Source organism: Scomber scombrus, chromosome 15 (assembly GCF_963691925.1).
Source record: "Scomber scombrus chromosome 15, fScoSco1.1, whole genome shotgun sequence".
Classification (NCBI taxonomy): Eukaryota; Metazoa; Chordata; class Actinopteri; order Scombriformes; family Scombridae; genus Scomber; species Scomber scombrus.
In genome coordinates, this window is record NC_084984.1 from 22,561,129 (window position 1) to 22,573,636 (window position 12,508).

Below are 12,508 nucleotides of genomic sequence, written 5' to 3' on the forward strand. Positions count from 1 at the left end.
ACAAGCCTCCACCAATACTTTCCATTTTGAAAAACTTGCACATCATATAATAAAAACATGTTTTTTTCCACCACTTAGACTATTCGGAACTCAAAGCTTTTTTAATCCACTTTAAACAAAAATCTAAATAAGCTCAAACATTAGACTTTACATCCCCAACTTACCTGAGGACATCTATCTCATCCTTGAGAGACTGAGCTTCATCAGCCAGTGAAGTAAGCTCTTCATTCTGAGACTTTACATCCAAGAGTTCTTTTTCAAGCTCCTCACAACGGATCCGGTAGTCATCCTTTGCTGCCTCCAACCTAGAAGGAATTCGATACAAAAAAAAAAGAGCTTTCAAATATGTTTGACACCAGCATCAGTCAGTTCAACTCTCACTTTTCACATGACAAAAATATTCTCTATCTAGCAATTCCACACCTGAAAGTTTCTTCCTGTAATTGCTCCAGTTGTGTTTGCAGCTGGAGGTGTCTGCGTCCAGCAGGGCTGTTTATATCCTCTATTGAGTCAGACTGGTTAAGTCTCTCCATTAGGACCTGGTTTTCTGCAAGTAAACTGCTCTTTTCTTCTTGCAGGGCTGCCACCTGTGGGAGAAAATGTGAAGAGGAGGAGGGAAAAGAAATGGTTCGGCAGGGAGATGCATTGATCAGGTGAGGAGGGACAAGACAGGATGGATAACAGGGAAGGTGAAAAATAGAGTAAAGGGCAAAAATAGATGGCATGAAAGGCAGATAGATAAGAGAAAGCATGAGAGGTGTAGAGAGGGGATAGAAGGAGAGGATGTGGAGAAGGCAGAGAGAAGACACAGAAATGAAACAAATTAGCAGGGAATGACACCAAAAAATCTCAGTTTGTATCTCTCAAGCTACTGAAATGTAAATGTAACACTTTCTTCACAGCATTCAATCCATTATGTTATTCACAATCACTGCAGGATCAATTCTGGTAATAAAGCAAGCACACACCAAAACCTCAACATGGCATACCAACAAACTCAAACATGGCAAGGAGGGCTACATATGGTTTGATGTTGTCTGCTCAGTGTGATAGACAGGGTATCAAACTCCACACAATGCAAAGCAGAAGCTGGTTGTCGTTTTTTGTCTTAAATGTGTCCTAATACTAATAAAAGAAACAATACAATTATAAACTGCTGCACCTTAACAAAGGTAAAGAGCCCGTGAAATTGTTTCACATGTCAAAATACTGCAATTCCAGCAAACCTTGATATTTTTCTTGAAAGAAAATATAAAAACATTTTGTTTTTAAAATGTCAAAGAACTGGCATGTAGAGCCATTACCACATAAAACCATTTCTCATCCCTGACTGTTAATGAATTTGCCAGGATCTAGTATGGGACTTAAATAAATGCTATTAGCCTTTTCCGACTTTTTGAGAAAGATAACTTTCTGTGAATATGAACACAGAAAGTTATGAAGTTCTATCAACATACGTTGCGCAGGCCAGACATTGAATATCGACTGTATGCGGAAGGGTTTTTACAAAATGTCATCTGACTCATAGAACAGGTGTCATGATTTCAGGTGGAGAATTTTGCTGCAAAAAGAAACGCAAATGCACCACAGTGGAGGTACTTTGGGTTCGGCTTTCTTTTCTGTACAGACTTATGTTCTTTTGTTGTGCATTTTATAGGTTATTACAATTAAGCAAGCCATGTCTGCTTTTTATTTTGTTAAAGTCATCTATATGTTAAATGTATTCTACTTAAATGTACATAACAAAACATGTAGAGGTGTTCCAGGAGAAATCTCAAGATGTGATCAGGACAGTGCAAATGGCAGGAAATATGAAAGGATTCAATTATATTCATTTTCAAAACCAAACAATGTTCCTAAAAACATATTTCATTCCAACATATATCAAGTTGCAGAACGTGCAAGACTAAACTACTGTGCTGCTGATTGGTTGCTGACCAGAGTCATAAAACAGACCTGAGATACATCTTTTTGAAAAAGCTCATAAAAAACTTTTTATGAAAAAGTTTCTTGATGTGCACTTTTTTGTTTTGTTTTTTTAATAAAAAAAAAAAAAAGGTAGATCAAAATAGTAGCACCACACATGAATTATATACAGTATGTGTACATATTTTATATTCATCAGTTCTGCCATGTATTGACTCCTTTTCTGGGTCCAAAAGTAAATTTGTTCTCTTTTCTGTCCATTGTTGCTGTGGGAAAGCATGAAACACACCAAGGTAAAAAAGGCAGGAGCTTAATAGTCAGTGCCTCCAGGATTTTTTGGTTATTATTGCAGACTAAATTACTTGATTTTTCTGCAATTGTATCTCAAAAGTTGTGATACAATTGTGTTTTATGTTCTCTTTTTGTGGTAACATTCTGGCAATTGGGAAAAATTGCAAGCAAAGGAAAATAATGCAAATACAAAAAATGTACCAATAGTCATATGAAATCACCCCCTTCAATAATAAAAACCATACTGCACATAACAGAAACAACTATATTTAAGAGCTAATGTTTTCATTTATTTTCTGAATATGAGAACCATGAGCTCAAAGTTATATATATTTACATTTTTTTTTAAACTGTACTTGAGTTCCATTCAAACCTTTATTAAATGAACTCTCACCTCTACATCAGAGTGCACATTTTTATGATTGAGGTGTCCATCTTTGTTGTCTGAACAGCGCATCAGCTTGTATTATTGTGACTAACTGACTGCAAACCTCATTTGGATCCTTGCTGAATGTGCGGTGTGATGACAAAAGTCACCACAAAACAAAATGCAACACTTGGACCAAATCACAAGCGGTCTGTTGATTTGGCCATTTTATGTGAAAAAGTTGTGGTAATAAACCAAAATTGCAAGCTCTCACAAATATTGCAGATAGACCTTATATATGAGTTAATTATTGCAATTTAAAAAAAAGCAATTTCCTGGAGGGACTGATAAGTGCAGGGGTGACATCTGATACACCCACACAAAACTGCAGTTGTGGCTGGTGTGCACCAAGAGGATCACGTGTATACGTGTGCACAAACACTTGTGCACAAACATGTACACACACATGCACACACGATTTGGAAAGGGAAATCTGGTGCAAGCAGACTGAGAAAATCCAGGACTATAAGACACACCACACACCATGGATGGAAGAAAGAGAAAGAAAATAAAGTTTGGATTTACCCTCTCTTCTAGCTCATTAAACTCTAACCTCAGTCTATCACGCTCTTCTTGGACATGGTGGGCCTTTAAAACAAGGCACACAGTATTGAAATAGTCAGGAAATAAGAGGAGACTGAACAAAGCTGAAGAGGTAACCCTTTAAATTACAGCTCCATTTTTCTGCAATAACTGTGTCATTAGTACGGCGAAAAAGGAAAAGGAAATTATTTTCAGCAGTAAATATTGAAAAGGCCATCAGCCACAACACAATCAGCTGTTTTGAAATGATGTAATTACAAAGGAGTTATACAAAAAAGGAGCTGCTTTTAAAGTGTAACCAAAAAACAGCTGTAAAAGTATGTAAGTGTCACACAATCAGTTAGATAGTAAAATAATTACAAAATATAGTGGAAAAAGTAAAAATACAATTTTTAATTCAAGGTGGATGTGGGAATGCTACAAACTTTATACTGTGTTGTTTTTCTATATACACACAGTACCAGTCAATATTTAACCAAATAAACAAATCTACTTTGTCACGCAAAATATACAATTGCTGTATGTGAGTCAAGCACTCATTTATCTATTGATCTTACATGTGTAGCAAACATGGGGGGATTACAGGCCTGTATAAAACCAACCTGCATGTCAAGCTCACGACACCTCTGTGAAATCTCTTCCTTGGTAGCCAAAGCATCGTTCAGCTCCTCAACTGTCTTCTTCAGCTGAGAGAAGAAACAAATAACAAATTAGAAGCCTGCAGATTTATTTCACATATTGTCCACTTGGATGAGACTTAAGAAACACAAATGTACATCTCACAGACATGCTGGATAAATAAATAAACAAATACTTTTAACCAAAAAAGAGCCTGTTTTTTCAGCAGTTTGTACTAGCGTGGAAATTAGCTTTTACACAGGTCTGTGGCCAAAAAGGAGGAAGATGAAACATGGGCTGAGGGGGAGTTCTGGGTCATGTGTCATAGTGAGTGGTTTGTGTGCTCTGACACTGATGTTGAGCTATCAGTGGAAAATCAAGATCCTGGAGGGTGTCTGTGTTTCATCTTTACTTTTATGTTTAATCCAGGCAAGTAACATCTAAGCTTTATTATCCCTGAATAGACAGAATGACAACAATGAAAGAGTTTCATGCAGGAAAAAAAAAAATTAGCAATCTGCAAAAGTCACAGTATACTGTTCCCTTTACAGTTTGAGACACAAGAGAAATGCATTCAAATTAACAACAAAGAGGTTTCATGAAGTCTTCATACCTGTCTGTCTAGATCCACATATGAGTCATTTCCTTCCACTGGAGTCTCCTTACTCATTAGCTGCAGAAACAAGACAAAAACATGTTAATGGTTGGAAGAAGTTTAGTGTACACAGCACCAACACTGAACTAGTTACACTTTGGTTCAGGAATGATTACAATCAGCAAGCAGGACTTTTATCAACCATGCATTACAAGCAAAAGTGTCTTCCCAAACCCGTTAGTAACCCTGTTTCCTGATAAAAATCTGTCAATCCTGCTTTATTCTCATCATCAATTAATTATTATCTGCCAAAACAGTTTGATTGAGGTTTAAATAACATGATGGTCTACCTCTTGGATGGCTGTCATGACGACATGCTGCACTGATTCTTCCATCATCATTATGGTTTGGATGTATTCTACAAATTACAGAGAAACAAACAAAATTATGATGTAAATCTGAACTCCACGGTCAGTTGTTTTTTTTTACATCATACACAACACAGAGTATGCCATACGCACCTTGTTTCTGTTCACAGTTGACAGCACAGCCCAGTATAAGTTGTAACATCCTCCCAAGTTCTGCGGCATCAGAGTGTTCTCCGATAAGATTAACATCTGGTAGTATGAAGTCGTTAATGTGCTGGCCTAGGATCTAGACAGGAACATAAGACTTTTTAATAATTTAAATATTACGTTATGTGGAATACTGGATTATCACAGCCTGTGTTGTCATTGACTTATATCTTACATCCTTAAAAAACTTAATTCATGTTCAAATGGTTCCAGTGTTTCCAGTTTTACAGTGTGTCACGGTGCGAGCAGAGGATCACAGTGAGTCTACTGACATAATAAAAACAAAACACAACGATGTAACCATTTGCCAAGAGCCTCAGATACCACAGGTGGCTTTCCTGAACAGCAAGTGAAGTTCAACACAAGCAATTCTGTACAAAATCCACACACACTAACGTCTCGCTTTCCCTGTTATTATATTCATTCATGCTAAAGGGATTAAGGGTGGAGTAGGCAGTCTCAACTTCTCCTTACTAGCAAACATAACTGCTTATGCTGCTTATGTAGTCAGAATGCCTGGTACTGATTAAGTGTCTATTTCATAATTAATATAGTAGATTCTTCTTACCTCCTGATTATAGTCGAGGATGCCTTTCAGAACTTTCTTTAGATTGCTGATCTGCAACAAGAGAGAATGTATGCAGAGACTTCGAAAAAATCTAAGTATTGATACTGAATGGGAAATACAACACAAACTATACCGAAGAGTGTTTAAATACTACAGGTAACTGAAAAAATGGGTTATTGAAACTTGGATATGTCTGCTATGTCATGTAGCTGATGGGGAAATAAGAAACAGGCCCCATAAAAGCTACAAATAAAACAAAAAACAAAACAAAACAGATCCTTACCTTTAACCTCCAGTTGTCCCCTACCTCTGGCTTGATTCTACTAATCCAGCCGTCGTTGAAATACACTATATCTCTAGAAAATTCAAACAGACAAGACAATAGAGATTTAATGTTTTTTCTGAATTGTGTTTTTTGTAAATAAGCAAGGCACCAAGTGTTGCCAGCTTTTACCAGAATACCAAAATACACCACCACTTACAATGGAAATAGTTCCTATAGAAATGCTGCTGACTTAAACATTGCCTCTTCTAATGCGCTAATCTTAAAAATGAAAACTTACATTTTCTGCAGAGCTTGGGCCATGACAACACCACTCATCAAGTCGTCTACTGTCTTGCATGGAGCCTCTACTCCGAACGTCTGGATCTAAAACATCAAAAACAGACACACGTGGTTGTTGAGTGCTGGGTGCAGGATATGTAATTAGGTGGAGTTAACAGTTCATAAAGAGCACCTACAATGACATCTGTTCGCAAGCACAATCATGAATCATTCCTGTATATTTCAATTCTAACCTTTATATTGTATTGTTTAGATTAAAAAAGCTACATTAGCTCTGTGTAGGCCAGAGTAAATACAATGACAAACACACAGCTTGCACTCATTCTCTCAACTTTGCTCTATCATTTCTCTTACATCTCACTTCTACCATGTTCTTCAAATCTTGTTTTCCTTTCCAGCTACCTCACTTGGCATCTCTTTGTTCTCTTTCTCCCTTTTCTATCACTCTCTACTTCTTCTCCTCCGGGCTGAAAGCCTGTTGTGCAGACAGATGTGAATATTTTTAAGTCTGCATGCCAACAGTCCACGTGCCAGAGGAGGAAATTGAGAGCAGGAATGTTGGAATTCTGACAGGAAGAAAATGACGAGGTTGAAATTCTGCCTGTGCATCAATCTGTCTCACATTTCATTACGTGGCACAAATGTGACGTGCAGCTCTCAAGTCCCTCATCACAGATTGATAGGCCGTCTCAAACTATTTTACCAATCAGGGACACAGGTTAGATCTCTGATAAAGAATCCACATGAAGTAACTGCATTAAAATGAAGAGAGTGATTCAAGTCAAACTAAATTAAGCTGGAGAATTAAGTTGCTACTGTCTCAGTCCACTGCTATGAACTGTCGGCTCTATAACATCATTTTCTTAAAATACACATGACGCAATAACAAACCATCTCCTACTACTGTGTTACACTAGTGTCAGTATCTATTTTAAACAGGTATTAACAGATTTAAAAAAGGACACATGAATAAACTGTAATTTTTTTATTCTTAAAAAATAAACTCTGGGATGTGGAGCAAAGATGTGGAAAGGATCTGAAAGCACTGAATTATCATTTAGCTTATCAGCAGAGACGAAGGGACAGATAAGTCAACAAGACATCTGACACTGTACACAGTAAAGGACAAATTCACATGGCGTAAGGGCAACATGACACTCGCAATAACATCCATGACACTACTGAACAAATTCAGAAAACTGGAGTGTTTTTCAAATGTTTTTAACTGCGGTTTTACTTTAAATTGTGGTTGGACACGATGAGAAATCTTACTACTTAAATGCAAAATGTTTTTACAGGCAATTTGATGATTTTAACTTGGGTGACTGGTTCAAATTTTGTCAAGACTTTCCTTTAGCGCACCATGACACCTTGTGTAAAATAGATCCTCTAACAAAAAGCAGTTCAACTTTAACTAGCTTTCTAGGTTTCCAAGTATCTAATAACCAATAAGACATATTCTCTGTCTATCAGTCAGGCAGCTAGTAGCTAAAACCTGCCGCTGGCCCTGCGCCAACACAGAGCAGAACCAAAACAATACCAGGGATTACATAACACCAATTACCAATGAGAGACGTTACCAGCTTCAATTACCCATGAAGTGTCCACTCTACTCTATAATCTACTAGTTCAACTGCACAGCACCTCCAAATTTAGCACAATCAAGATTACCTTTCCTGTGATGCTGCTTTATCTTGTAGAGTGGGTTACATGTTGCTTCACAACACTGTAGCAAGTAAGATGGCACTGTGAAACCATTTGTGACATATGCTTTAAAGCTTGAGATGTCCTAAATGAATTGAAATGAGAGCATTTTCATGGTAGAAGTGGTTTGCATTGAGAGTTGTTTGTTCTTGGTGATGTCTCTCCAGCACAGTAACATTCGGTCTGCTTCATTTCCCTTCGCAGGAAAGAGGCAGAAGGAAAGAAAACATGAGATGAATCAGAGCGACAGGCTTTCATCAAAACAGTGTTACAGACTGTTAAACAGCGATTTAGAGGGGGGAAAAAAACAAGATTGATGGCCTGATGCTTGATGACAGGTCAGAAGAGCAACCATCATTTTAAAAGGTTTAAGTATTAGATCAGTCACTTTCAAATCAACCAGCTTCTTCACAGGTTTAGCATAGGTTGTAAACACTTCTAAACGTATTCAACTTTTGTTTCTGATCACCCTTTTGGAGGTCCAACAACTCTTACACTATCTCTTACATTTTAAACACGACAGAGCGCGAGTCATTTTCACCCCCTTTTTTGTGGGGCTCTGTAGCCTTTGTTTTGTTTTTTTTAGCTCCTAAACTATTGTTCCCAAGCAGCAACAGGTTCCCATGGCCATGTGACTGCTTGACTGCATGTCACATCTAGAGCCACAACTACAACTTTAGTTTAGGCCTGCACACCACTGGATTACAAAGGCTTTAAATGAAACGTATACCCATGTGATGTCTCTTGAAAAGCCCCAGTGGAGCCGTGCAGGTGAACTGCTTTATGCTGTGTGGGACACTAGCCAAGCACCAGAGATCAGTGTGAATGAAGCACTGTTCAGCAGCTTTTTTTTGGCACACAAATTATGTTTTCAGGTGTTACTTATTTGTGTCCCACTTGACGCCTTGAATGCTAATCAGGCAGATAGAATAACCAAAAGGTATCTTTTTATAATTACAGTTTGCTGGCTGAATCAATAGGGATGGGAATTTATTAGATTTTATTGATACCAACGTCATTATTGATCAAACCCAAACAATTCATACAAACACAACTGTTTCATTATCTGAGTCGGAGTAGATTATGATGATTTAGTAAATACAGTGATAAGACTTATGAGAGAGTTATGTTCCTGTAGCCCACAGTGTAAAAAAGGAGAAATATGAGTGATCCAGACTTGATTCCTGCATGATTTCAGCTGTAACATCAGACCTCTTCAGACGGCGCTGGGATAAGCCACGTCCACTGCATCATCAGGATCATCAACTTGTTATGATTATATTAATCACTGAACTTTGACCCTCTCTGACCTCAGAGCTAATTGAGGTCAACAACCACTTAATCTACTGGAGTAATATTTTGTGTATTCCCTTCATTATTATACAGAAGTTTAACAACTACCCTGTTGTGCTGCTCATAGCTACAAGGCTTAAACTGGCCAGCATCTTTACAACTCGACCACCAGAGCACCCCACTGTGCTGTATCTTAGAGCCCAGTCCATGTGTGTGAGCTAGCTATAATGTGATGAATGAGGTCAAAACTTATTAAAATTAAAATCTCAATTCAAGCCGAATGCTTCAAACCCTTTTACCCAATGTACCTGGAGGACTGCATGTGTCAGAGTTTGTAAAACAGCTATTGACAAGTTTTGAGATGAGCTGACATCGGTTTGATTGACTCTACAGACGGTGGATGAACTGCCTCAGAGTCAACATACCACAGAGCAACTAAATCCTAACTAATTGAAACTAATTATTGTGTGAATTGAGGTATTGAGAGGTTCTCGTTTAGCACAGTTTGTAAATGATCCAAAGTCTCGTCAGATAACAGCTCATCAGTCTGTCTTAATCATCTATAGAAATATGCTAAAAGGACAGATAAGCTAGTTATAGAGAGTCAACCTGAAAGAGGTTCAGGAGAGACTGCCTGTTTGTAATCAGAAGTGTTGGTCTAAACTAAAACCTGCTATGAAAAATGTGAACGTGGCAGTGAATGAGACTTTAAACGTCTGTACTAAGGACCCTAGAGGCAGAAAACACTTCACCAACAAGTGTATTTCCCATTGCATGCTCACTTTCTGAGTCATGTTGCAATAATTGATGCAAATGACAACATTTCCTGCAACAGAGATTCTGTGATAAACTTGGGAAAAAACACAGAGCTGAAGCTTTTGAAAAACACACAATAATTACACTGTTATAAATATTAGTTAAAGAACAGAAGTAAGGCAGGGCTGAAGCATGGACATACACAACACCAACAGAGAGAGCAGACTGATGTCAAAAAGGGAAAAAGAAAAAGGAAATCCACACCTACGAGTTTGTGGAAACAGTTGCTTTCCCCAGCTGTTTCCACACAGTTAACTTAGGGAAAAAGCAAGAGTCACATGACCAGTACTAAAAATAAAAAATAAAAAGGCTGCGAAAGCTTTCTTGTTAATTCATAATGAGAGTGATCAGCACAATCAGGATACTGGCCCTCCAGACTATTACCATTATGGGTAACCAAAGGTCCACATTAGAGTGCATAATATCAGTCAGCTAATTCTAATTTTATGTATTTTTTCCAATGGGAAGAACAGCTTTCACCACACATGCAAACCAACTCAGAAAGTAAATGTGCATGTCGTGCCTGATGAAGCGGTGGCACATTGACTGTATTTGATACATAAACAACCAGGACACAAAGCAGTCAATGCAGCTAGTGTTTTTTGCATAATGTTCCATTAGTTATGCTGTACATAATTCAGTGCCACATTATTCTGTATATATCCAGTTATTTTTTCTCTTCATATGGGAGCACTTAAGAGAATATTTATAGGAGATGATTATCAATATCAATACATGTATGTGGTGATATGTGACTAAAAATGTCACCACAAATTACACAATAACCACTGAAACTGGTCATTTTCTTGAACAAAACAAACTATTCTAGGCACAACAAAGTTTATGGGGGTAAACAAAAGAAAAACATAATAATTATTTTCGAGTGACTACAATGTCATGGGATATAACTCACTTGGGTAGCTCATAAATCACTTGCACCACATTATCTTATTAGACATATTAGTCTGTAGAACAGGCAAGATGAAAGAAGTGGCTGATAGAGCAGATTTACTCTATAGCCACATCAAAGCATTTGGCTGACATCTGGTTATGTCCACGGGTACCTCATAAAACTACATGATTTACAGGTATGTTTCCCTGACTGTAACTATTTTTAAAAAATAGATTTTTTTGATAAATGATTTATTTGTTTATCTTCTTTGACAACACTAAGAGGATGAACACACAATTCAAAGTATCACATTACATTTGTGGATGTGTTGACACATTCATGATAAGCAGCTATTTATTTGGTATTCTGACTAAAACAGACTACAATAATAAAACACAATCACTTTAAAGCGTGGCTTCTTATAAATCTGTTATTAGTCTATTTCTAATCAAAAATATTTATGAAATAACCTGTATTTCTTCAGTATCACTAAATCCAAACTGCTTGGGCTTCCTACTGATTTGACCTAAAGCAGAAACAACTGCCTTAAAATCTGTGCAGATGAACAGTCTGGTGTGTTTAAGTATCCATCAGAGTTGTGACTTCACAGTTAACAGGTATGTGAGGAATGTAAGCGAGCAACACCATTACTAGGAACATGAAGGGAGGGAGGTCAGTCTCAGTTTTCACACATAAGTCGAGCTCTGGCAACAAGAGGACACTAATGCACAGAGACAGTATGTAGACTGGCTGTAGTATATATGAATTTAGCAAATTGTTGAGTACATTTCTTACTAATTACGATTGTCAGCTTCAAAGGCTGCAGTTTCCAACATAAACATGCAAAAACTTTAGCAAAGCCTACTTCTCCATTTCACCGAATCCACAAATTGATTTTGAACATGATTACATGACATGCGAGAAAGCACATGACTATGCAGAAGCAGGGTGGCTTGCCTGTGTCGAGCCCTGCTATAACCACACAGCATGTTTTCACTGTCAACTACTGACATTTATGCCAGCAGTGTTTAGTGAAAACATGTAAGCACAGTTTCCATCACATGCCATCTCAGTCAATCCATTCAACAGTTATGTTTACACATGGGAAAAATGTTTTATGATGCGAGCTGTAGGCCACATATTAAGAGACAATTAAATCAGCTGTTGCATCCTCCTTGAAATCAACTTTTCAGAGGTGACTACACTCTGAGCTGTGTGACATTAACAATAAGTGTATACTCCCTTGGCTGTCATATTCAGATGATGATGATGATGATGATGATTTCTCCTCAGACATCACCCATCGCTGCTATATATTAAACATGTCAACAGGCAGAGCCAAAATATTACAACATCATGGAGCTACAAAAAAAAAAACAGTGATCTATATCATCTCTGCTCTAACCACATTGCTGCAGTTCAACAATGTAAACATGCACCAATCGGTAGCACACTGTGTGATCATACAAGCTGATGCGTTTTCCTACTTGGTGGATCCTTGTTTTCAGGATTTGACTCGAACAAGCTGGGCTAACAATATAAATCCAAACCCCTGTATTTTTTCATTTTGATCAGAAAAAAAGGAGAAAGGGGAGGGGGAAACGGACATGTCACATTGGAAAACAATGACAGGAATTTGGAATCGAAGCAGACGCCGTGCAGTAACGTTATATGCTCAACACGGAGTGAAAAAAA

The 12,508-nt window shown here is 37.6% G+C and overlaps 1 protein-coding gene across 3 annotated transcripts in view; it reads right to left on the reverse strand.

Annotated features, from left to right (window-relative positions):
* The window catches only part of hook3 (hook microtubule-tethering protein 3), a 28,681-nt gene that overhangs the window by 15,712 nt on the left and 461 nt on the right, over nt 1-12,508 (reverse strand). For all 3 annotated transcript variants that reach the window (XM_062434578.1, XM_062434579.1, XM_062434580.1), the window contains exons 2-10: nt 6,107-6,192; nt 5,827-5,899; nt 5,544-5,594; nt 4,922-5,054; nt 4,751-4,818; nt 4,419-4,478; nt 3,790-3,873; nt 424-587; nt 165-305 (exon numbers count right to left, since the gene is read on the reverse strand). In XM_062434578.1, coding sequence (XP_062290562.1) covers nt 165-305; nt 424-587; nt 3,790-3,873; nt 4,419-4,478; nt 4,751-4,818; nt 4,922-5,054; nt 5,544-5,594; nt 5,827-5,899; nt 6,107-6,192 — 860 coding nt within the window. The remainder of the gene's footprint in view (nt 1-164; nt 306-423; nt 588-3,789; nt 3,874-4,418; nt 4,479-4,750; nt 4,819-4,921; nt 5,055-5,543; nt 5,595-5,826; nt 5,900-6,106; nt 6,193-12,508) is intronic.